The sequence below is a fragment of the Panulirus ornatus genome, chromosome 7 (assembly GCF_036320965.1).
Source record: "Panulirus ornatus isolate Po-2019 chromosome 7, ASM3632096v1, whole genome shotgun sequence".
Classification (NCBI taxonomy): Eukaryota; Metazoa; Arthropoda; class Malacostraca; order Decapoda; family Palinuridae; genus Panulirus; species Panulirus ornatus.
The window spans coordinates 32,237,626-32,265,210 of record NC_092230.1 but is presented as its reverse complement, the minus strand read 5'-3'; the positions used below and the strand labels follow the sequence as shown (position 1 = coordinate 32,265,210).

The window sequence follows — 27,585 nt, the reverse complement described above, 5'->3', positions numbered from 1 at the left end:
CACTTGATCACATGACCAAATATATATCAGTGTTTAAACAAAGGATAAGGATAAAATATTCCTACAAACTTGACAGTAAAATAGACATATTTTGTAAGCAACTGCATAATTATCATTAAAGTTTCTACACAACTCACATTCACAGACTGGTAATATGAAAAACTTTATTCAACCATGCCATAGTGAAACTGTACTGCCAAAATTTTGGAATCCTTTTCAAGAATACCTGGTCCACTATGTCCAATTGGTACATCTTTGTCATAAATTCTAAAGAGCCATGACAAAATGTCTACCTCAAAAAATTTATCCTTTACACTCAAAGTTGAAGAATAGTGTGAAGCATAAGAATTTATGAACACAACATACCCTTATGCCAGCAAGGTTGAAACAAATTCTTGAACACTGTTAACATAGGAAATATAATTTCCTTCCTAAAGATTTTAAGTTATAAAAATCAATGACTTCTTGGAAAATGCTTTGTTTGTATGAGAGAACTGTAATTAAAAATTCTTTCAAAAATATACCTACTAATATTACAAAGATGTTCATAATATAGATATATAGTTTCAAAGGGATTGACAAAATTACTTTGTGCTATGCTAATCTGTATTACTTCCATAAAAGATAAAAAATAGGCTAAAAATTTAATTTGGGATTCAGAAATTCAAAACTTGTCCATGAGTTAAGAAAATACCAGATAACATGAGATTCTCCTAATTACAGTAGCAAAAGATATTTTAACTTTAAATTTTTTCAGAAATTTATTTTTGACAATAAATTTGAAGGAGTTTTTCAAATGCTTCAGTTCTGAAGCAAGTTTTGCAGACTTTTGGAGACTCAATGGCCTTTAGAATTATTCACCAACAAACAGATACACTTTAGTCACACCAGAAAATAATATGAAGAAGCAATCTTACCAAAGGCACTTTCGAAGAGGGTGCTATTTTGAGGGCCTTGATTTTTGTCTGAAGTGACTTGCACCAAAAGGTAGTTACTAGATGTTGCTAGTCTGTAATTGTCTGCAGTGAGTTCTTCTGCAATGCCACCTATGGAAACAAAAAGGATCTGTGTTACTATGAAATATGTTTCTGTAAATGTCTTGAGTCCCTTCTGTGAGTTCTGTAATGCCATCTATAAAAACAAATTAATGTGTATAAAAAAAAAAAAAAAAAAAAAAAAAGATGTTCTGGAAGGAGGTAAATAGGGTGCGTAAGACAAGGGAGCAAATGGGAACTTCAGTGAAGGGCGTAAATGGGGAGGTGATAACAAGTAGCGGTGATGTGAGAAGGAGATGGAATGAGTATTTTGAAGGTTTGTTGAATGTGTCTGATGACAGAGTGGCAGATATAGGGTGTTTTGGTCGAGGTGGTGTGCAAAGTGAGAGGGTTAGGGAAAATGATTTGGTAAACAGAGAAGAGGTAGTAAAAGCTTTGCGGAAGATGAAAGCCGGCAAGGCAGCAGGTTTGGATGGTATTGCAGTGGAATTTATTAAAAAAGGGGGTGACTGTATTGTTGACTGGTTGGTAAGGTTATTTAATGTATGTATGACTCATGGTGAGGTGCCTGAGGATTGGCGGAATGCGTGCATAGTGCCATTGTACAAAGGCAAAGGGGATAAGAGTGAGTGCTCAAATTACAGAGGTATAAGTTTGTTGAGTATTCCTGGTAAATTATATGGGAGGGTATTGATTGAGAGGGTGAAGGCATGTACAGAGCATCAGATTGGGGAAGAGCAGTGCGGTTTCAGAAGTGGTAGAGGATGTGTGGATCAGGTGTTTGCTTTGAAGAATGTATGTGAGAAATACTTAGAAAAGCAAGTGGATTTGTATGTAGCATTTATGGATCTGGAGAAGGCATATGATAGAGTTGATAGAGATGCTCTGTGGAAGGTATTAAGAATATATGGTGTGGGAGGCAAGTTGTTAGAAGCAGTGAAAAGTTTTTATCGAGGATGTAAGGCATGTGTACGTGTAGGAAGAGAGGAAAGTGATTGGTTCTCAGTGAATGTAGGTTTGCGGCAGGGGTGTGTGATGTCTCCATGGTTGTTTAATTTGTTTATGGATGGGGTTGTAAGGGAGGTAAATGCAAGAGTCTGGAAAGAGGGGCAAGTATGAAGTCTGTTGGGGATGAGAGAGCTTGGGAAGTGAGTCAGTTGTTGTTCGCTGATGATACAGCGCTGGTGGCTGATTCATGTGAGAAACTGCAGAAGCTGGTGACTGAGTTTGGTAAAGTGTGTGGAAGAAGAAAGTTGAGAGTAAATGTGAATAAGAGCAAGGTTATTAGGTACAGTAGGGGTGAGGGTCAAGTCAATTGGGAGGTGAGTTTGAATGGAGAAAAACTGGAGGAAGTGAAGTGTTTTAGATATCTGGGAGTGGATCTGTCAGCGGATGGAACCATGGAAGCGGAAGTGGATCATAGGGTGGGGGAGGGGGCGAAAATTTTGGGAGCCTTGAAAAATGTGTGGAAGTCGAGAACATTATCTCGGAAAGCGAAAAATGGGTATGTTTGAGGGAATAGTGGTTCCAACAATGTTGTATGGTTGCGAGGCGTGGGCTATGGATAGAGATGTGCGCAGGAGGATGGATGTGCTGGAAATGAGATGTTTGAGGACAATGTGTGGTGTGAGGTGGTTTGATCGAGTAAGTAACGTAAGGGTAAGAGAGATGTGTGGAAATAAAAAGAGCGTGGTTGAGAGAGCAGAAGAGGGTGTTTTGAAATGGTTTGGGCACATGGAGAGAATGAGTGAGGAGAGATTGACCAAGAGGATATATGTGTCGGAGGTGGAGGGAACGAGGAGAAGAGGGAGACCAAATTGGAGGTGGAAAGATGGAGTGAAAAGGATTTTGTGTGATCGGGGCCTGAACATGCAGGAGGGTGAAAGGAGGGCAAGGAATAGAGTGAATTGGAGTCATGTGGTATACAGGGGTTGACGTGCTGTCAGTGGATTGAATCAAGGCATGTGAAGCGTCTGGGGTAAACCATGGAAAGCTGTGTAGGTATGTATATTTGCGTGTGTGGATGTGTGTATGTACATGTGTATGGGGGGGGGGTTGGGCCATTTCTTTCGTCTGTTTCCTTGCGCTACCTCGCAAACGCGGGAGACAGCGACAAAGTATAAAAAAAAAAAAAAAAAAAAAAACATCTTTTTGTTAATATATTTACAGCCATGGTTTTGCTGTAAGTACATCTAGTTGGCTTCTTCAAGAACCCCTGCAAATAATTTTGTATCTGCACATTCCTACAGAGAAAATTAAATTCCAACATTAAACATAAACACATTTTCTGAAGATCCTTTTTGGTAGTTTCAGCTATCAAACTGAAATATTTCATCACAAAAAGTTCAGTTCAGAACTGGATATTTTCATATCTATGGAAACAATTATACAGATGGGTCCCTGAAAGTAATACCAGAAGTATTAGATATATGGTTTTCCTTACAAAAGTACTACTTGCCAATACTAAATTTTTTGTTCAACCCTACGTAAACAAACATCGCCTCTCTTTTTTTCCCAAACAAGACCCATGTGTGGAATTCCTCTCAGCATGCATTTTTCATTCTACCCGTAACCTACAACTTAACCACAGTAGAACATACAGTCATCCCTGATATTCATACCTACTATAAACTGAAAATGCTATTCTTTTATATGAAGTACAGTATCATTTGTGATATTTTACAGCATGCAAGTAGAAAAAAAAAAATTCTTAGGACAATTTCCCATGGATACTCCCCCCCCCATTGCGGAAAATTCTCTCGGTATTTAAACTGCTATAGAACAAAGCCCAATAGGAATGTGAGTATATAACTGTGTTCTAGACATGGGGGAGAAAAACTGGAAGAGGTGACAGAATTTAAGTATTTGGGAGCTATCTTGGTGATATGGAAGAAGAGATAAGGGAGAGTGCAGTACAAGGTAGAAGAGTCAATAGATCCCTTAATAAAATAATGACAGGTACAAGCATAGGTTTGGAAGAGAAAAAAGGATTAAAGAACAGTATAATCCTCCCAACCCTGACCAATGAAACTGAAACATGGACAAGGGATGAGTCACAGAGGTCAAGAATCCAGGCTTTGGAAATGAGTTATTTGAAGGGAGTATATGGTATGACTAGATGGAATAAAGAAAGTAATGAGAGGATGTGGGTTGTATGAGAGATTTTTTATGGCAGAGAATACAAAGGGATTGAATTGTAGAGCAGTACAGTGGATTTGGACATGGGGAGTTTACAAGGAGAGTGTATGATAGTATGATTAAAGGGGTTGGTGTGAGAGGAAGACCCCCTATGACATGGGGAAATAGAGTGAAAGAGTACTTTAGGGAGAGAAATGGTGGAAGAATGCATGGAATGGTGTATGCAAGGAAGGCATGTAAGGACAAGGATAAGTGGAGATTATTTTGCCATGGCCACCCTCTTGATGGGAGTTCTCAGAGTGATTGGGCATCAGAGATAGGCAGATAGATACGGAACTAAGCTAACCTAATTAAACCAAAACAAACCTAACCCAAATAATAATTGTTTATTAGTCTATAATAATCATATTCTAGAGGGAATTGATTGGGGAACTAGCTTAAAGGGGTAATTGACTGGTGTCCAAGTTGTTTAGGGAAAGGGGAATATTGATACCCTTTTCTTCATATCCTTAATCCTCTCTGGATCATTCAATTTCCTTCCTCATTCACTTTTCCATCCATATTATTTCCTCTTCAATCTACCACAATCTTTCTCTTTTTCCACATTTTAACTTTTAACTAAGCACAACTCTCAGACTTTACCAGTAAACTGATACTCATTTCGAATGCCAAATTCCCTATGGGAACTCTTCCTTGATAGGGCAAAGGAAGCACATCACTTATACTAGCAGCAACTTTGCCGAAGTGTCTAGCAAGTACACCTATTATAAGTGCACTCCCCACAATGAAAATATCAACATTTAACTCTGAGAACAAGTTGCAAATGCTACACGAATTCTATTGAACTTCTGGTACGTCTGTTTTCTTCAGAACATTCATCCTATTCTTGATGAATGATTCAACATATTGTCTGTTTATGTGTTTTTTCAGCAATTCTTGTTTGTAGGTCCTTGACAGTTTTATGCATTAAAAATTGCATATTAAGAAAAATTATGGAATAGGTGGTGCATTCACAAAGTGAATAGTCAAATGTTTGATTCAAAATGTTAATCTTTAGCTTGGTGAGGGCTATGGTAAATTGTATTGTCTATACAAATCTCTCAAGTAAGTTCTTACCTAAAGTTTAGACTAATAATTATCTCGATACTCAAAAATATTTCACTACATCCTTCCATCTCCAGCTTAGTCTCCCTGTTCTCCATGTTCCCTCCACTTCTGACACATATATCCTCTTTGTCAACCTTTCCTCACTCATTCTCTCCACATACCCAGACTGTTGCAGCACACCCTCTTTTGTTCTCTCAACCACACTCTTTTTGTGGTAATAAAAAGAGTGCAGTTGAGAAAGTAGAAGAGGGTGTGTTGAAATGGTTTGTATATAAGGACAGAATGAGTGAGGATAGGTTGACAAAGAGGATATATGTGTCAGATGTGGAGGGAACAAAGAGGATGGGGAGACCAAACTGGAGATGGAATGATGGAGGGAATAAGATTTTGAGCAATCGGGGCCTAAACATGCAGGAAGGTAGAAGGCATGTACAGGATAGAGTGAATTGGAATGATGAGGTGTACTGGGGTCGATGGGCTGTCTGTCACTGGATTGAACCAGGGAATGTGAAGCATCCAAGGTAAACTTTGTAAGGGTCTGTGGGGCTGGGTTGTGGATAGAGAGCTTTGGTTTGGGTGCATTATATGTGACAGTTAGAGAATGGATGTTAGCAGAAGTGGCCTTTCTTCATCTGTTCCTGGCACTACCTCACTAATGCAGGAAACGGTGATCAAGTCTGAAAAAACTCAAAAATATACGAAAAACCTCCTGGGGTTCTGATAACTTGTTGAATTGGATAAATCTATTTATCTATGTATTTTTTTTTATGCCCTTTTTTTTTCTTTGTATGTTCTTGACTCATTCACGTACTGAAAATAAATCACATAGTAAGAAAAATAACAGAAAATAGGTAGTACATTCACTAAAAAGTGATCAATCTGTTGGTTTAAAACATTCATCGCTTACTTGGTCAATGATTTGATAAATTGTATTTTCCAAATACATTTTCAGCAGTTCTCTTCAGTGGGTTTTTACCAAACACCATTCAGACTAGGAATCAGGCATATTGGGCTTCAAAAAAGTCTCCTTCCCCTGGCTCCCATTCAGCTCTTATTACTGCCCATAATCACTGTAAGCACATTATCCGTGAGGTGAAGCTTTCTTTTATTCAAAGGAAGTGTGATAACCTCTCCTCATTATCCATTGATAGGCCTTCCTGGTCTTTAGCTAAGAGCATCTCTAACAACTTCTGTCACTCTGTTTTCCCACCACTTTTCCATTCTGATGGTACTATAGCTGTCCCTCCCATTGACAAAGCAACTCTCATTGGCTCCTATTGCTCCTCTAACTCCACCTTGGATGACTCTAACATTCCTTCACCCCCTGATGTTCCTTTTACTAATCCTATGCCTCTTTCCGTGATCTCTTTTTGGACTGTCCAAAAACTGCTTCTTTCTCTGGACACCAGCAAGGCTTATGACCCTGATGGCATCCATCCCCATATACTGACACAGTGTGCCTCTGAACTTGCACATGTGTTTGCTCATTTGTTCCATTCCTTTTTAAAAACCAAAACTTTTCCTTCTTGAAAGCATGCATTGATATATCCCATCCCTAAAAAGGGTGATCATTCTGACCTCTCTAACTAGTGTCCAATTGCACTGACATGTACTATTCCCAGTCTTTGAATACTTCCTCAACTCCCATATCCTCAGACACCTCGAAAATCACATTCTCCACTCTGATCACGGTATGGCTTCCATAAGGCGAGATCCACTGATGATATTCTTTCCTATCTTACTAATGTCTGGTCATCATTCCTGAAAGATTTGGGGGAGTCATGTGTAGTTGCCCTTGACATATCGAAAGCTTTTGACAGGGTATGGCAGCATGGTCTTAGCTCTAAGCTCCCCTCCCTCACTTTGCTTCTTCATATCTAGCTTCTCTGGCCAGTCTGTCTATGTGTTTGTTGATGGATCAGACTCCCCCCTTTTCTCCATCAACAGCAGTCTGCTGTCCCTCAAGGTTCTGTCCTGTCCCCTAAACTTTTTCTCTTTTTTTTCAACAGTTTCCTCTCTTCCACAAATAATTAAATGCACTCATTTACTGACAACTCAATGCTGGATTCATCCACATCCTTTAGTTCTGCTCTTTCTTCTCTCACTCAATCTATGTCTCGTCTTGATACAGCTTCCTCAATAAACTCAGACTAGGACAGGACATCTCAGCGGGGTAGACGAAATCTAGTCAAGTTCAATGCCTCCCAGACCCAGTTTCTACCCATCTCTCTATCGAAACCTCCTCACAACTCTCGTCTGTCCTTTGACGGTTCTGTAATTCCACATCTTGACTCAGTGAACATACTTGGTATAACTAAAACATCCACTCTTTCTTTCTTTCTTGGAAACCTAACATTATGGAAATAGCTAAGTCTGCTTCTAAGAAGCTGTGTGTCTTGTTTAGATGTTGAAACTTCATTTCTTCTGGAATGTTGCTCTACTAATACAAAAGACTGATTCATCCACATATAGAGTACTGCTTTCACGTATGGGGAGGTTCTAGCTCTGCATCCTTACTTGACAGAATTGAGTCAAAAGTAGTCTGACATATAAACTATCCCAGGCGAACTTTCAAACTTGACCCTCTTGTCTTATTCCACAATGTTGGTTTACTTTCCATTTTCTATACGTATTTCTTACGTTTTTGTTTCCGAGAGCTGGCTACTTGTGTGTCCCCACCACCAGCTAGATGACACAGTACTCATCAAGCTGCTGCATCGCATGATTACTGTGTGGTCATCGGCCATTTTGATAATAGCTTCTTTCCCTACACCTCGAAGATTTGGAACTTTCTACCTTCTCATGTATTTCCTGGCACAGTTTAAAAGACAGGTTTTTCACCCTCCAAAATTCATAAAAACTTTCCTTTGTCTTTTCTTTTGCTCTTTCACAATTCTCTCTCTTTTTCAATTAAGGATGTGGACTTGTGTAAGTGACTGGAGCCTTCAATAAATTATATCTTATTACCACCCCAGGACGAATTTCTGTGATACAGTCCCGATGTTAACCAGGGCCTAATTAAAATCCTGCTGCCAAAGTTGTACTACTTCCAGTGGCAAGGAAATTTAGACTCCTTTGAAGTTCTCATGAATAGGTTCTTACTTAAAGCATATTCACTTTGGGTACATTCTAACAGTTATTGGCCCCCCAGGCCTGAAGTTTCTAATAATCTACAATTGACCAATCAAGATTAAAACTCGACTTCCCTGCCCCCTGATGCAGTTTACAACAGCATCAGGATGGCAGCAAAGTCACCTTTTAATCTTGGTCAGCCAGTTGTAGATTATTAGAAACTTCAGGGTGGGGGAGCCAATACTTTTTTTTGAAGAGTGTATATACAGTATATTTCAGTTACAAATTACACATGCTTGTTAAATTTGCAAAACATGAGGTTTCCAGACCTTTCATGCCATCAGTCTGTTTTAAAAACTTAAAGGCTGTGATCAAGGCACCTTTCATTCTTTTCTCTTCCAAGGTGGGAAAATTTAAAGCCTCTAGCCTTTCCAAGTGTTTTATTTTTTTTTCATACTTGTTTGCAATTTCCTAATTTTGTGATGTATCACCAGGAAAAGACTGAAATGGTCCATTTCACTCACAACCACTCTCTAGCTGTCATGTGTAAATGAACTAAAACCAAAACCCCCAAACTACAACTAGGTTTTGTAGACCTTTCCATGGTTTCTCCTGACCACTTCATATGTCCTAGTTCAGCCCATTGCCCCCTGTATATCACATCACTTTAATTCACTCTATCCCATGCACACCTTGCATCCTCCTGCATGTTCAGGCCCTCAGCACTCAAAACCCCTTTCACTCCATCCTTCCATCTCCATTTTGGTCACCCCCTTCTCCTTGTTCCCTCCATTCCTGACACATACACCCTCTTTCTCAACCTCTCCTCAGTCATTCTATCCAAATTTCCAGAACATTTCAGCACACACTCATCAATTCTCTCAACCATATTCTCCCTTACCCCATCATTTCTTACACAATCAACCCTTCTAAACATATATTGCCTTCAGATATTTCATTTCCAACACATTCAACCTCTTCCATACTTTTCTTTTACAGCCCACGCCCCACATACATGCAACACGGTCAGGACTACTCTACATTCTAACATGTCCATCTTTGCCTTCACAGACCATGACATGGCTTTCCACACACTTCTCAATACTCCCAAGAAACTTCAACCCCTCACCAACCCTATGACTCGCTTCACAGATGCTGTATGTAACCCAAAGTCCCACTTTTACCTACCTTCTATGACATGTATAGAATATAATGGGCTTAATCAAGCTCAAAGCCCCAAATTGAACTCATTTATAATAATCGCAATAATAACTAGCAAGTGCTGCTGTCTAACAACATCAGGTCAGAGGTATTTATAAAAAAAAAGATTCTCTTTGAACCCTCATTTTTCCCTTATGAGTTTTAAGCTTCCACGATAATGAAAACACTTTAGACTACAACCTTTCTTCACGGCTGCACCTTTTCAACTAATTACTCTAAATGGTAAATGAAATTCAGAAGTACATATAATGCATTCTTTCCATATTCAAAATCAAAAGCTTTAAGCAAATAAATACCTTCATACAATCACATTCAAGATACCATAAAAGTTATGTAAAACTGTATGCAATCACTCAGTACAAATAATGGTTCATGTGCATATTTGCATCACAAAAATGGCAGAAAATCATAGCAAGGCTTCAAAATATTTTGCTCTTGGTAAAATTCCAAGGTTTCCCTATTTTTTTTTCCTTCGTGTCAAATCCCGATTTTCTAGTTTTCTCTGTCCTGTGAGAACCCTAACATGGTGCAGATGAGACACATACATGCATATTTCATGAGAATTAATCTCGTTAAGTTGGAGTTTCCAGCCCAATACGACTACAAAAGAGCAGGGATGCAAATTCCTTAGGGTAGATTCAGTTTTACTTCTACATTATCAATTAGGGAAAATGATTTGGTAAACAGAGAAGAGGTAGTAAAAGCTTTGCGGAAGATGAAAGCCAGCAAGGCAGCAGGTTTGGATGGTATTGCAGTGGAATTTATTAAAAAAGGGGGTGACTGTATTATTGACTGGTTGGTAAGGTTATTTAATGTATGTATGACTCATGGTGAGGTGCCTGAGGATTGGCGGAATGTGTGCATAGTGCTATTGTACAAAAGCAAAGGGGATAAGAGTGAGTGCTCAAATTACAGAGGTATAAGTTTGTTGAGTATATTCCTGGTAAATTATATGGGAGGGTATTGATTGAGAGGGTGAAGGCATGTACAGAGCATCAGATTGGGGAAGAGCAGTGTGGTTTCAGAAGCGGTAGAGGATGTGTGGATCAGGTGTTTGCTTTGAAGAATGTATGTGAGAAATACTTAGAAAAGCAAATGGATTTGTATGTAGCATTTATGGATCTGGAGAAGGCATATGATAGAGTTGATAGAGATGCTCTGTGGAAGGTATTAAGAATATATGATGTGGGAGGCAAGTTGTTAGAAGCAGTGAAAAGTTTCTATCGAGGATGTATGGCATGTGTACGTGTAGGAAGAGAGGAAAGTGATTGGTTCTCAGTGAATGTAGGTTTGCGGCAGGGGTGTGTGATGTCTCCATGGTTGTTTAATTTGTTTATGGATAGGGTTGTTAGGGAGGTAAATGCAAGAGTTTTGGAAAGAGGGGCAAGTATGAAGTCTGTTGGGGATGAGAGAGCTTGGGAAGTGAGTCAGTTGTTGTTCGCTGATGATACAGCGCTGGTGGCTGATTCATGTGAGAAACTGCAGAAGCTGGTGACTGAGTTTGGTAAAGTGTGTGAAAGAAGAAAGTTAAGAGTAAATGTGAATAAGAGCAAGGTTATTAGGTACAGTAGGGTTGAGGGTCAAGTGAATTGGGAGGTAAGTTTGAATGGAGAAAAACTGGAGGAAGTAAAGTGTTTTAGATATCTGGGAGTGGATCTGGCAGCGGATGAAACCATGGAAGCGGAAGTGGATCATACAGGGGGCAAAAATCCTGGGAGCCTTGAAGAATGTGTGGAAGGTGAGAACATTATCTCGAAAAGCAAAAATGGGTATGTTTGAAGGAATAGTGGTTCCAACAATGTTGTATGGTTGCGAGGCGTGGGCTATGGATAGAGTTGTGCGCAGGAGGATGGATGTGCTGGAAATGAGATGTTTGAGGACAATGTGTGGTGTGAGGTGGTTTGATTGAGTAAGTAACGTAAGGGTAAGAGAGATGTGTGGAAATAAAAAGAGCGTGGTTGAGAGAGCAGAAGAGGGTGTTTTGAAATGGTTTGGGCACATGGAGAGAATGAGTGAGGAAAGATTGACCAAGAGGATATATGTGTCGGAGGTGGAGGGAACGAGGAGAAGTGGGAGACCAAATTGGAGGTGGAAAGATGGAGTGAAAAAGATTTTGTGTGATCGGGGCCTGAACATGCAGGAGGGTGAAAGGAGGGCAAGGAATAGAGTGAATTGGATCGATGTGGTATACCGGGGTTGACGTGCTGTCAGTGGATTGAATCAGGGCATGTGAAGCGTCTGGGGTAAACCATGGAAAGCTGTGTAGGTATGTATATTTGCGTGTGTGGACGTATGTATATACATGTGTATGGGGGTGGGTTGGGCCATTTCTTTTGTCTGTTTTCTTGAGCTACCTCGCAAACGCGGGAGACAGCGGCAAAAAAAAAAAAAAAAAAAAAAAAAATTATCAATTTATAATAAAAGACTCTTTAACACCTGACCAAACTCCTTCCATTGCTCTTTCAATCGGTTTTTGGTCAGTAAGCCTATCAAAACAATAGTAATGCAAAACATCTTTTCTTCACTTTTCCTACCAAAAGCCAACACAGAGAATAAGAATGACATTACTCAATATACAAATCAAATAAAATTTTTAAAAAACACTGCACTTCATCAGAACTTATGGAATTTCTCTCCCTTGAACACCGACCACCAGCTTCTATACCACAGTAGCTTAGCATTTGACATCTGGTTATACAACTTTCACCATGCACTTGCAGATCATTCTACTTAATCCAACTGTATACCACGTCAATCATTCTGTACACCCAGTCAACACTCGAAATCAACCATTTTGTAATATACACTTACTGCATAAGCTGTTAGCTACTCTCCTTGAATAGAATCTGTTTTAAGCCTATTTTATCTTTGACTAGTGTCCTTCTACATTCAAATTTACATAAAAGCAGAATTAACCTGTAATGGAGGCTGAAACTCATCAGCATTCGGATGAGGAGTTTTATTCATAACAGCATCTAACAACTTCGTAAAAAACTCCGGTGTTACAATATGGCGTCCACCAGCTAAAGCACATACAACCTGAAAAGACACATTTAAAATTAATCTACAATCATTCTTGTGCCATTAACTTTTTCTGATGACCAAACAAAATGCAACACATATGCATTTAACATAAAAAATAACAAAAAATGAGATCTTTGCATGCCTTGATTGTAAGTGTGATGCTGTTCATGACAAGGTATGAACACGCGGCATTCCATTCACCAACCAAGTGCCCCCCCAACTTCAGTAGAGTATCCGTCAACACTATCTTCTTGTCTGGCTGGAGAGTTGATGTTGTCACAACCAAGGGCCGATAAACTAACCTGGTATTAAAATGCTTCTTTCAAAATGTTGTTATGCATTTCAAATAATATTGATTTATACATCTATCTAATATACTAAACTTTACTCTTATTTACATGTACCTCTAAGCTTATACACACATAGCCTCAACTTGTGCCTGGTGCTAGGAAACAAAGGTTTCCTTAATACAAATGACATTTCTCAATTGTTCAATTTGCACAGTATACTAATTTATCACACACAAAAAACATAAAATCTCTGCACATGAGATCATTCCCCTGAAATCCACATCATACACATCTCTAGTCCTGAAGACTTCACTCCCCACAACAGATCTTCACCAACCAATCATCTACCACGTGTCCAACTTGGCAATACCAACTTGAAAGGCTTTAATCATCTACTCTTTCTAACAAACTTATCATATAACATAGATTTAATCAATGTCCCCTTTGTAATGACCTTTCCATATAACATGTCTTTCACAGCTAAATTTTTTTCTCTTAAGATTTACCATACTCCCCTAAAGAGCAGATTATCCATATCAGCTGCTCCTATTTTTTTCTATCTGGACCTACGAAAACAAAGAGTTACAGGGTGTTCTGATGATGACATTTCTCTGAAATGTAAAGCTTAGACCAGTGGCCAACCTTATCAGAGATGTAGTGAAGATGGCCTCTGTCATGACCCACACAAGTCATTCAAAGGCATATAAGGGTCAGATCAAAGTTCAGTGGTGTCATGTGGGTGTACAAAATATGGCCTCTGTCCTAATCCATATGGCTTAAGTCAAAAGCAAATGGTTTCAAGAGTGTGGTGATCAGTGTCTAGTGAAAATATGTGAATGATTATCATTACTGTCTCCATATCCTTACCTCCAAGTATTTGTGAGCATACCAAATCTGACCACATCACCATTCTTGAGCTCAACTCTTGAATTTTCTTGTATCTTTTTATCATTCTGGATACCATCATTCAAGAATGTGCCATACTTAGCTCTTAGTTCTGTTAGCATAACCTGTGGCTGGGCTTGTACATTTTTCTGAAAGACAAGTTTTTCTATAAAAATTAGGATTCACATCACAATTGCTTGTTCGATTTTTTTCATGGTGGAGGCTCCAGTCATGGATGAAAGTCCACATCAAGGCTAGGCCTTAAATGAACTAGAGATTAATTGATGAAAGGGAAAAATAGGATACAGTGGAAAGTATTTACATATTTTGGAAGAGAAAAACCTGACATATAAAATGTGCCAGGTCATAGTCATTGGGAAAGACATGAGAGGCTAGAGAGTTCTAAAGCTTAGAGGTGTAGGGAAAGAAACAGATATCAAAACGGCCCACTCTTGAGTTACTAATGGCCAAACAGTAATCATGTTACACTTAAGCTTGTTGAATATTGCATGGTCTAGCTAGTGGTGGCAGCACACAAGCAGCCAGCTCTTAGGAACAAAAACCGATGTTATACCAACAGAAGAGGGAAAGCGAACCAGTACTGCAGCATAGGGCAAGCAGGTTAAGTTCTGACTCAACTCTGTCAAGCTAGAGCCACCTCAGATGTGAGAGCAGTACTCCATACAAGGACAGATCATTCCTTTGTAAATAAATAGACTGTTTGGAAGTACAGAAATTTCGACATCTACACAGGACTCCCAGTTTCTTAAAGGCAGACTCGGCTATTTCTGTAATCAGGGGTTTCCAAGTTAAAGTACATGTTACAGTAACACTTAGTATGTTCACAAAGTCAAGAGGTGGAATTACAGAACCATCAAAGAAGAAAGATGGGAAGAATTTTCAAGAGATGGATAAAAACTGGGTCTTGGAGGTATTAAACTAGCCAGATTTCAACTATCCCCCTGAGATATCCTGTCCAAGCCTGAGTTTACTGAGCAAGTTGTGTTTAGATGAGATGCAGGTCATGTGTAAGAAGAAGCAGCAGAACTGAAGGATGTGGAGGAATGCAATGTCGAGTTATCAATGTATGAGTGCATTCGGTTATGTGTGGAAGAAAGGAAATTGTTGATAAAAAGGAGAAAAAGCATAGGATAAAGGACAATGCTGTTGATAAGGAAAGGAAGTGAGGCTCATCTACTAACAACCACAGAGACAGACCAGCCAGAGAGAAAGCTAAATATAAGGAAGCAAAGAGAGGGAGGGAAACCAAAAGAGGTCAGCTTAGAGATGAGACCCTTATGCTTCAAGGAGTTTATTGAGAAAGCTGTGTCTAGACAAGATGCAGATCATGTGAAAAAGGGAGCAGAACTGAAGCATATCAGAATGAGGGGTAACAACTCACAAAAATAGTTTCATTTAATAAGTCAGACATTTTGAAATTCTTTATGCAAGCCAAATGAATATGCACATATAAACTGAAATATATTTTCTGATTACCATTACCACAATCATGCACACTCTTACTATTAGCTGGCCATGTACTTGTGTCCAAAATGGACACAGAATTTGACAAATTTTTCATACATAGAAATGGTGCTGACAAAACTGTTTTAACCTTTGAACATAAAAACTAAATTAGCTGTTAAAAAAAGTTTTCTCCCACACGTGTCAGTTTAATTCCATGAAAATTACCTCCACATCAAAGTGGCTCTTTCTGATAAGTAATGACATGGCTTCCTTTTTTGTGTGACTGACGTTGCTTCACATATTCCATGGTAGCCTAAAGCTTTTTCTAAACAGCAAATATGTATGGTGTCTTACTGGTATCCTTCTATCAAACAAATGACAACCTTGACAAAGACAGAAAACATCCTGGAAGAAAACTACATATACTAAAAGTCTCAACTTGGATCTGCAGCCATGGATTCTACAAGGGTCTGCTGCACAGTTTAGGATCTGCCCGCAGTTTAACTGAAAGTACTTTGTGCTGAACCCAGCAAGTTATATGTGCCTCTGAGCTTAAGAGCTTGTGCCCACATTATAGTTGGTAGTTTTTCAGCTTCTGCCGACTCAGGATTGCCACAATACATAAGCTATAATGATAGACGTAAATGTCATTGTAACAGAAGTTTCTGAATTCAAATCACTTGGCAAATTCAGTAGTTCCTCCTGTAATTTGGCAGCCACAATTTTTCTTATACCCAAGTTAACACTTTACCCATCAGGACTAGACAAATATTGCACACCATGGTCCTCATCTAGGAATTCTAAAATCAATTCTACAAAAACTCCTCAAGGGCTCAGTCAGCAAAAATATGTTGCCATTAGTGAGTTTGTCCTGTCTCATATATATTTGCTAGAATCTGCCATTTTTCTCGCATATCTAGTCATAATTCAATTACCTTTGCTTAAATCTGCCATCTTTCCTTAAATATATAATGCACAGACTTTTCTGCTCAATCACTGTGTTGCCAAGTAAAAACTAACATTTAAGCTTGACTATTATTCAGTCTTAAATGAATTTTTCTTTACTTTCCACAGGCTCTTTTACACATTATCATGTGCTCATTACCTCATCAAATCTTGATAAGCAGTACCCAAAATGATGGCACATTTTCATTCAAAACAATATCAGCAACAATCCTGAAAAAAAAACCTTAGCCATCATGTGTGCTATTTCAGTTGCTGAGCGTTACATATAGTTTTGTTGAGCTAAAAATATACAGAGCCTTTTACTGCTAACACTGATTATTAAAACATCTGAATGTCTTAAACAAGCTAGATGCTCAAAATTTACTCAAAAGAATGTATATACAAAAGAAACACTATAATATACACAAGAAAAATACTGGAAAGTCCTGTTCCTGTCATGCAAACAAAGATAACTCAGCTGGACTGAATGTATGGGATGAACACTCAAATTCATGGAAGGGGAGGGTTGCTACAGAAAGATTGGGAGAAACAGCATAAATGTCAGGGGTCCACCTATATTTAATCTGCTTTTGATAAATCTTCTGATAACATGGGCAGGGAGTACTAGACTTCTATTGGACAGAACTAAATATCACCACTTAGGTATACCAGAGAATGCAAGTGTAATAACATGCAGAAGAATGGGACCTGCAGCATCAAACAGCCTGGTACAACAGGTCTTCACCAAAGAAACTTGTAAGCTGAGTTAGCTACAGGGGCAAAGAGCAACCCCCAAAGCCAGCTTTATGTATAATGAATGCATAAAATGCTGCATACTGTACACATAACAATAACAAGTCTTAAAATGTCTTGATGCAGGATGTTAACTGCACTGTACTAAACTACACAGAAACCTTGAAAAGGGAAATGCACAAAAATGCTTATAATACAATGGCTAAATGTGCATTATAAATAAATAAACTGCAACATTCTATGCCTGTTTATCAAGCAAGTTTTGGGAAAACTTCCCCTTCAGCATCATAAACTTAGCTCTTTTTTTCTCCATTACGCTTTTGCTTTACAACAACCAGCTTATAGTTCCTCAGCAAAACATTATGACTACCATGCCTTTGATTTACTCTGTAGAGCAAGTTAATTTCTTCTGAACAAATGATTCATCATAAATTCCCTAAAAAAGGAAAAAGATGATATAAGTCTCAGCAAACTAAACTATTCTATCTGATTATATAACTGTTCCTCTCACATATCAGCAGCATGTCTCCTAGGAAATTATGAGAAAAAGCAGCATATACTAAATAAAGAAGTACAATATTAGAAGTAAAACAAAAAAAAGAAAAAAATTACCAAGTTTGCAGGAGAGTGATTGATGAAAATAGCAGCATGTTGGCGGCTGATGGAATTATCACCTTGAAGAAGAATATGGCCTTCACGTCGGCTTACTATCAGTGAAGACCCACATGGTAAATAATGTTTTTTATCTGAAATATGAAATAAATCTATAGTTTATCTATCACTGCAGCCACATTATGGAATCAATGATATCCTAGTGGTATAGGTGGGCCTTGTCTTTACAAAGCCATAGTGCAAAGAAACTTGACAACAGGCACAATGAAGACAAACAAGCAGCTCTGCAATCAACCAGCACCAGCAGAATGAAGAAAAGCTGAGGGCAACTGTGTTGCATCACTAGACCTCAACCTACACCAGACTTTCCCCCAAAGGAGCCATTCACACTCAGCCCCAGCATGAAACACAAACTCAAGCTTTCCCTTGCCTCTGTGCCAGACTATGGGTCATACCTTAACATCTTCCATGACCACACATTTTGTCACCTCCAGGCGATGATGCCTCACTTAGAATCTCCTAACTATTAATGTAAACCAGTGATGTTAACCTTAACCATGGACCACAGCTGCCCAAGTGCTAAAACCCCATAATCAAAAAGCACTATTCCATCAGATGCTCCTGCTGTCTTTAAGGTTACTATCTTTGCAGCACATAAGTACTGTTCTTAAAGGCCTACTTGGTTCTTAAAAATGAATGAACCACACCCACACACACACAAAAAAAAATATCCATCAAAACAGCACAAAATACACAACCCCTACCCATCACAAACTAACCTCATTACTCTGCATAATGCTAACCACAAACTATGCATACTACAACTCGCTGTCAATAGCATAAAAATCAACACACTTACTCCATGAATACAACATACATATAGCCCTCATCCGAAAAAACAGGCTTACATCCTGATCCACTCTTTTAAATTTCATTAACTTCACAACCCAAAACAAGACAGACAACAAGGACAAGGATGAGGCTTTGCAAAAAATGTTTTCCATATCATCCCATTCCTTGACACCACTCGGAGTGCAAAACTGATCACGACCATTAACAGCATCCTGGAAATGCAGTCCATAAAACGACACAGGGCTAACAATACAGTTAGCACCAACATATCTTGCCAACCTCATGCCCTCCTAGATTACTGTCAATATAAACACACTGAACCAGGGCATGTGAAGTGTTTGGGGTAAACCATGGAAAGGCTTATGGGCCTGGATGTGGATAGGGAGCTGTGGTTTTGGTGCATTACACATGACATCTAGAGACTGAGTGTGAACAAATGTAGCCTTTTTTGTCTGTTTTCCTGGTGCTACCTTGCTGAAGCAGGGGGGCAGCGATGCTGTTTCCTGTGTATATATCTATGTATGTGCATGTTTTTTATACACGTCTGCATTGATGACCAAAGATGCATTAGTTAAGGAATATTTGTCATTGAGGAATGTACTCTTGTTATTGTAGCCAATATTTCTATATGATATCTCATTCATTTCTGTCTGAAATTACCTATTTGTATTGAATGGGGAAATACACTTGGGGAGTAATTCCTTTATGACATATCTTTGAAACTGTTAGGCTGAAAACATATTTATGAACATCTTGAAAAACTGAGATGCACTGGGTTGGGAAGGAAAACTTTAGAAAGCTATTACGGGGTAAATGTCTTTACATCTTATCTATACCCTTCTAAATCTCTTTTAATGAAGGCTGAAGTAACACTTCTAGGTTAGGTTCTTGGGTAAGTCCTTGACCCTAATCGAAGGACATAGCCTGAGACTGAAGACTCTAATTTTGGGCCTACGACATGAACCCAGGACCAAGCCTAAAAACCCAATTCAGCATAATATAGACCTTAAGGACCTAAACTGACCTAGAACTTAAAGCCTTTACCTAATGTAGAACCATAAGACTTAAAATCTTACCTATGATCTAATCAAAACTTGATTTAGGGACCTAAACTAAGACCTTACACAGACATTCACCATGTGAAACCATCTCCATCTGTTGTGGCACCCAGAAAAATAGGAAATTGGTGCAGGTTCCAATGAAAATCCTGTGTTATGGTAAGATTACTCAATATAATTATATCTCAACTGCACCTTTCCATTAGGTGTAAGGAGTCCTTTCATATGTGCCCCCCTAAAATCCCTGAATTACCATTACCATAATTCTCTTTTGCCTTAAAACTACGTGTTTACTTCTTTCCATATTTATATATTTTTTCCTGACAAACAAAACAAAAACGTAAGATTCCCAACCTACCCACAATTTCTGAAGTGACTGCTACAAGTGGAATGGAATTCACTAGCTATAGTGAATCAGTTGAAATGGGTTTCATGTGTAGTATTATCTTAAAATCAATGTATCCCTAAAGGAATACTAACATTCCTTCTCTAGTTAAACGGATACCAGACACTGGCCCCTACTAGCAGTTCGTTCCCTAATACTTACCATCATTTAAACCTCCACCAAGAGTTTTCTCAAAATATTTAGCTTCCTGAAACGAATACATATAACCTAAGTAACCCATAGCAAACATCAAGTATACCTCAACTAACCTAACCAAACTACACCTAATCAAACAAACTTTACAACCTAACCAAACTCAGAGGACAAACCGGTAGTAAGGATCAAAGTGTCAATGAATATCATGGGTAAAACTGTCGGTAGGGGTCACAGTGGCGGCCAAGCAGTATAATATCATATGGGTGCGACAAAACCCCGATATGACTGGTGACGAATCTATGTATCAAACTTTGTTCTGCCATTTCAAGTAAAACCTTAAGGAATCTAAATGGCATATTCTTGTGTAGTTCTGTATATTTCGATACAGTTTGGTAACTATGAGGGTTTTGTCGAAGTCTCTCAGAATGCACAAAAAAAAATTACCTCCTACTATCCCATCAGGTACAGAACAAGTGTAAGAAGTCTAATCATTAACGTATACTGACATCTTACTCGCATTCACTGATATTACTCCAGTGCGGTACATTACACTGTTCCCTGATCAGTCTTTACCTGGAACATTTGGATTTCCCTCTAAGGTCCACATCTTGACTAAAGATCGCCGAAAGACTGGAACTCGTCACTCCCGTCCTAATGTTTTGGCAATCATATTTTCACACAGCACCGCGCACACAGACGGCCGGACGCACAACATTGTCAGCGAACAAACAAGCCGTTGCTGGATTGCGAGTCAATTCATAGGAAATTATGGTAATCTATGTTCATGTACCGTTGGAAAATATTTTCGAGAGAATTTAGACCCCATTCACAAAACAATGAGGTTTCTGCTTTACAAAAGTAACACGTTTAAGTAATTTTACCTTTGTGTAGGCATCAGCTATTTCGTTTACTTTTCTAAAAACATATTTGTATAATTCTCTTTGATTTCGTCTTTGAAGTTCATTTAGAACTTTAATGTCAAGGGTTATTTGTAAAGTACTCGAAAATTATCCAGGGAAATACAACCACCCAGTTTTTGCAGTTATGAAGTGACTGAGTGGAGACGAGGGCCCAGCTGAAAACGGCTCCAGTCAGAACGGTGATATTGTAATGAAAACGGGCCTTCCCTGTGAGCAAGACGACTCTGTTACACTCAAAACGTTCATACTCTGTGACCAAAACGGCCCTCGAATGTATTTTATATAACAGTTTCCATATGTATGATTTACATCAGAGCGTGTATCAAACCAAAATCAGTGTTACAAAATATATTAACGTAGAGTTTTACTGTGCAATTTACAATAAACGTTGAGGTACATTTTTAAACACTTTGAGATGCAAATAAGTTTTAAGATAAGCTCACATGAACGTTTATGCAATATCATGCAGTGTACATTTACGTGACAAACATTGCCTAATTCATTCAGATGGTGAAAAATTTCAGTAACAGGTCTTCACAAGAAAGGAAGTTGACATGTAATGGATTCGTGTTCCTCTCAGTGGCAGAGTTTGGTACTTGTTTCTGTGGTGTTTCCTTAGCTTAGCTTTTAGCAGTGTGGTCCGGAGTGTGACCAGCTTAACCTCATCAATAAGCAAGTTCATAAGCATCCAGAAATGCAGTCTTTCTAGCTTTTCCATTGGTATACTTTGGTGCCCATCCTTCAACATCGTTATTAGTTCTGATGGATTTCCCGTGCATGGACTAAGATGTCAAGTGCTAGGATCCTTCAAGCTATGTGATCTGGATATATTCTACAAAAGTTTCAGGGTCAATTCCCCTTTTTGGAGGTATCTACCATGTTTGCGGTCAGCAAGTTGGGCACGGAAGAAAAATGTTGGAGATGCTTTTGTAGTGGTCCTTTTGTTTTCTATGAGCCCTAATCCAACTCCTGTAGCTTAAGTTACACAGCTTAACCCCAGTGGAAGTTGCATCCTTGGATCTGTGCCTTCAGGAAAATTGCAGACTCGATATCCATGCACAAACTGGAGACTTGGTTCCTTAAGCTTTTCCTTGGTGGCTCTCAAAACATGACAATAGTTTTCCTTCTTCCTGCATGACGTCGAAAACGAAACACAGTGACGCTTGATGCTGCCTGACAAAAGCAGATATACCAAAGAGCTTGCTGAAGGGAAGGGCAATCTTCAGTGTTCCATCTGAGCTCCAAGTCTCTGGATTTTGAAGGAGACGAAGTTGATTATATGTGGCAAAAATGTAGGAAATTCTCTCTGTTCGTCGGGTCAGCAGGACGTTTGCCATATGGGTGATACTTGGCATGCTGAGCTAGGTTTGGACGGTTGTCAGCTGGTGCAATATCAGGAATAACATCCAAAAGTACCTTTTCAGTTACACCCATTAGTACTCTGAAGACAACCCCTTTCTTCACCTTAGTCAAGTCCTTCAAGTCTCATCTGTTGTGCCTGGTTTTGCTGAGTGACTCTGATGGTGCAGTCTCGAGTAGATGTTATCTTCCAAAGGCAAACGTAGATCAGATGGAATGGTACCTAACCTCAGGACCCTTGCCACTATGGTTGAACACCATATTATTCATAATAGGTGAAATTTACAGTTAAGTTATATACAGTTATATGATTCATTATATTGGATTGGAGTGGACTAGTCAGAGGTGAGAGAATTTGTTCTAAGGCACAAATTGTGAATAAGGGTTAAAGGGATAGAGAAGCAGAATTCAAATATTACAAAGATGAATACAAGAGTAAAATGCAGGTCTGCTGGCCTCCTTGCTGAGATGATCTTTTCCTGTATTTGCTCCCTGTGTCTTTGTTTGAACTGTGTCGTTTATGATAGCGTTATGTCTGTATGTATCGTGCGTGTGTTGCTTATAGTGTGATGATTTTTTTCACCCTGTAAGTGATTAAAATCTCTCGCTTTCTAAGACCGTTTTAGTTATGTTAGGGTCGTTCTGGTCACAGAGTAGGGATGATGTTTCCATCATGTCATGTCCTCTGGTTCAAAACTTGTCTATCATCTAACAACTGTGATATACAACTTCGTTTCTGTTCCTAAGGATGTGTCTGTGTTTCTCCCAACACCACCGTTGAATTTCCATACTCTGATGTCATCTGGCTCAAAAACCTGTCTCTCAACTACGAATATTTTTTTTCCTTTGTTTCATCTGTTGTTCCCCAAACTACAAACTGTATGGCATTATTCACTAGAAATCCTTCAACATGGCCGTGACGTCATCTTGTTCACTAGCTAAAGTCGATTATTTTGAAAACTTGAACATTTCTAGTGAAAACTACTGAAGTCCACCCATACAGATAGAGGGGTTGCAGCGCTCACGTTTTCTATTCTTAATGATATAAAGCAAATTATAAGCCATTCTCCAGACCCTTATAATCATTCTGCCACCACTTTGTAATTGGTTTTTCATCCCTAATCTCTTGCACCGTAATTTCCATGTGGTTCAAATGATCACACGTCGATCACCACACCACCTCTTCATACTGGTTGCATGGAATGAATATTAACGATTTTTTTTTTTCTTTTTACACCCGAAAATGATGGAGGATGATGGCCGGTATTGAGGAGAAAATTATCATGGATCGCGCTCATGATAGCTAACAGCATAGAAATGAAATGTGTGTACTGCCCTCAGACTCGAGTGCCCGAGTTCACGTTTATAAGATCCAATTACGATCGGCTATTCTAGCCTCGAAGTGCAGAGCAAATATGCTTTCGGGATAAATGTTAGAGTGGAATTACTTATTTTTTGTCCTCCCCATCCCCTCCTCCTCCTCACCACCACCATTCTTCCGATGCTCTTGTAGTTCTGAGTAGGTACTCCACATAAACGGAAGATTGGTGTGTCCTTGTGTGTAACTGTTTTCACGTCTGGGATGCCTGTACCTCCACTTTCGCGATAGACAATGAGTTAAGTCTGAAGCAGTCCAACTTATCGACCATCAAATTTTAACCTAACAATTTCTTTGTACTGTGCAGATTTCTCTCTGATGTATATTACTTGGATGTTTACTTCCTGGGACCAGTCACATGATTGCTGAGGTGTTAACATATCTTAGGTGGGCTTTTGTGGTGTGTTTCTTTCCCTCTGCCGCTTAACTTTGAAACGACTTACTTAAGTCTTCTCAACAACTTCGACCTTCCCTTTGAAAAAAAAAAGATAGACCTTAATAATCCTCTCTCTCTCTCTCTCTCTCTCTCTCTCTCTCTCTCTCTCTCTCTCTCTCTCTCTCTCTCTCTCTCTCTCTCTCTCCACCTTTTTGCCTCCCTTTTTGTCCAGTTCAGTGAAGAAGACTTTTGTCCGGGACCTTGACTGGTGTCTTTAAAAAGACCACTTCATCAATTTTAAGGTCCATCAAATACTCTGACTTTATTTTGATGACTTATTAGATAAAGAATAAGATATGTGCGATGGCCTTTCGATCGTGCTTGTTTTGAAACCAGCGCACACCCAGTTTGCTCTTATTTGGATCGCTTTATAAGTGAAGTTGATATCGATTCAGAAATATGGGTAGACCTTCGAATTGAAAAACTTTTTCAACTTTATGTGACTGTTTAGTTGTTTCGTATCTAGATGTTTAAAGCAATGTATTCGAAGGATGCTACTGAAGAAAACCAGTAAATGAAAATAACTGAAATATGCATTAACGAACTTTTCTTCGGAGCGAAATACACTTTCAGTGGCAAACAGATATGAGCGCCCATTTTTGTGTTGTGTTCGCTGTGTGCCGGAGTTCCACTTGTTATCTTTATATTAAAAAAACTAAGCATAGCTGAGTGAGATAAGGCATTATAATCACGCAAATCACAGGTCGTACTTCAAGTAAGGGTATGTCAAAATATTATCGGGTAGTAGGCCCTGTCGGTAACTTTAATGTTAGGAAATACGATTATATTTTACGCTCAAGCTGTTCCACACGTTGAAATGAATCCTCGAGTATACAAGTGTTAGGGAAGGAATAAAGAAAAAATAATGGTTTCTAAAGGAAAGTGGAATATTAAATGTCATAGCCTGAAGGATTAGAATTAACGGGACCACATGAGGAGTTAGTTGAGAAATGTTTCATACTCGGATTTCGTACTACTGTTTTATGAAAACGTAGACAGGTGACACACTGGTTAGTTGAACTTGGCCTTCGTAAACTGAAGTGGGTTTTTGTCTCTTGTGAATATACTGTACATCGTACATTCATTGCTTAACATACACAGCGATTTGGAAGTCAAAATGAACAAGTGAAAAGGTGATTTTTTCCCCTCCATTTGACATGTAACGAACATTGAATATCGCCCGGTAAATTCTATCAAGTTCCACTCCTTGGCCAGGGTTGCTATCTTTTCTCTCTTCTCACCACACACATGCAGGTTGCCAGCATTCATTCCTCAAATATATAATCTCCTCGTATGAGGCACAGCACTTGACAACACGTAACTCACATGACTTGTTCTTTTATTTTTCATTCCTTGAGCGCAACGCGGCAGCCCTACGTTTAGGGAACATCTTGTAATTATTCGTTATTCGTTGTAAATACAGTCTCTCTCTCTCTCTCTCTCTCTCTCTCTCTCTCTCTCTCTCTCTCTCTCTCTCTCTCTCTCTCTCTCTAGTTAATTTAAACTTGGTGTTGCAGATGCTGAAGGGACTTCAACAACCAGACACACACTTGCAGTACCTGGACGACCTTCAACCATACCTGGACCGGACGATTGAGTATACATCACCAGATGCGTTGAGTCGCAATGTCAGCATGAGGTAGGTTTAAATATCAGTTATTATTATTGTAGTTATTATTTATATGTATTATTATTATTATTATTATTTTATTTATTGTATCTCCATTAATGAAAACTTAAAATGCCTTTAATTATCTCCGTCTCAATGTTCTTTCTTCTGCCTTCCCTTTATTTCGCTATTATTATTCCTGTCTCCCCTTCTCTGCTTTTTTTGTGAGCATTATTGTTTCGGAGGTTCCAATCACAGGGAGAATTTCACTTTGAGGCCGGACGGTGATTACAGTGTGGAGGGGGTTAATGATAAGTGGAAAAGTAAATATTACTTGGGAAGGACAGGTCATACAAGACCTAATGGTCTATGTTGTGGTGTCCTTAAAACAGTGGTAGAGACTATAGAAACTAGAAAGCAGCTCCCCACTTACCTCTTCTTCCGGCTCAACTTCCATCAGTAAAAAAGAAATGAGAAAAAATATGCACTATGAGAGTGAAGGGGGGATGTGATGGAAATTTTATAGGAAACTAGATTTTGAGAAATGTGAATAGTGGTAAACTATTTTTTTTTCTTTTTTACAAAAATAGATATCAGTGAATTATTTGTCTAGCCTCGATTTGAATGTATTGTTAGTCTTAGCATTTAGTAAATCGAGAGGTAGTTCCTTACAATGCTCAGCCACTTTACATGTGGAAAAAAAAAAAGATTGCCTTTATTGCTGTCACATCTTCGTTTTATCTTCAACATTATTTCTCGTCAATGAATCTATCTAGAGTGAAGAAATTTTCGTATGTTGTGTCGTCGAAGTTAATGAGTATTTGTAAAAAAAAAAAAAAAAAGAATTATCAGGTCTCCTCGTAGGCTTTTTTGATTTTTAGATCGAATGATTTTATGTCCATTAGTCCGTTCTGAGAGGGCTTATTACTGAGTGAAGGGAATACTTTGGTTGCTATTCAGTGAATTCGCAATTGCTCTGATGACCCAAATTGAACAGAGTATTCCAATTGAGATTAACTAGGGTGAGTCTCGCATCCTTCGTTTTCTAGTGTATGTTTCTGGGTTCAAAAGCCAACGTCCTCTTTGTGTACAGGAAGGCGTTGTTTACCGTATTCAAGGTCATCATTGATAAGCACACTTAGCTCATTTTCCTTTGTAATTTCTAGTTCTGGTTTAACTGTGATTTGCCTGTGAATAGCAATACCAAGATCGTTGAATTTCACAAGTCTAGAACGTTTATTTTTCCGAGACTGGTATTGACCGACATTACAGGCAGGTTTTAAGGTTAATTCAAAAGTAACTTGCTGGCGATGACTTTTCTCCAAGTTTAACATTATTAGCGAGGTCCTCATTTGTGGCTAGAACTGAGTCTTAACATGTTCTCGTCACGAGCAGGTCTCTCACCTAATTGTACTAGGGCACTATAGAGCAAATTTAGGTATAGCCTACACTCGGGTCTTAAGGAAAGGGATCGTCGTTCTTTAGATACCTTTATGTTTTAATCTTGCACTTTAATCGAATCTTGTTCAATACAAGTATCTGCTCATTGATCGTAAAGTCTTTCGTCTACCCCTGGTGTCTGGTGGGAGTCTAGACACAAATCCTACTTACCATTGAAACTTACCATTGAATTAACAAATATGTAGTTGATTTTATCAACAACTACAGCATTTTTCAGCTCAGGATTGAGACATTGAACAGAGGGTCAGACAGCAGCGCCTACTTTATTTCCCCTATCACTCTTAAGTAGGGTGTATCCAGGAAGATGTATTCATAGAGAAAATATCAATATTTAATACATAACAGAGATTCCGAAATGCGAATTATATCTGGATTACTTTCCAATTGATTCTGTCTCAGAGGACTTGTTATGTATGTGTCGTGCGATGACATAAGTGATTCTGATACATGGAAGTTGTTTTC

General features: G+C 38.8%; 1 protein-coding gene across 1 annotated transcript in view; it reads right to left on the bottom strand.

Annotated features, from left to right (window-relative positions):
* nbs (nibrin) overlaps positions 1-20,670 on the bottom strand; it is a 73,471-nt gene extending 52,801 nt beyond the window's left edge. The window contains exons 1-7 of the mRNA XM_071663043.1: positions 20,534-20,670; positions 17,510-17,643; positions 13,715-13,881; positions 12,700-12,859; positions 12,433-12,572; positions 3,163-3,238; positions 918-1,119 (exon numbers count right to left, since the gene is read on the bottom strand). Coding sequence (XP_071519144.1) covers positions 918-1,119; positions 3,163-3,238; positions 12,433-12,572; positions 12,700-12,859; positions 13,715-13,881; positions 17,510-17,643; positions 20,534-20,567 — 913 coding nt within the window. The 5' untranslated portion in view covers positions 20,568-20,670. The remainder of the gene's footprint in view (positions 1-917; positions 1,120-3,162; positions 3,239-12,432; positions 12,573-12,699; positions 12,860-13,714; positions 13,882-17,509; positions 17,644-20,533) is intronic.
* Between the last annotated feature and the right edge of the window lie 6,915 nt (positions 20,671-27,585).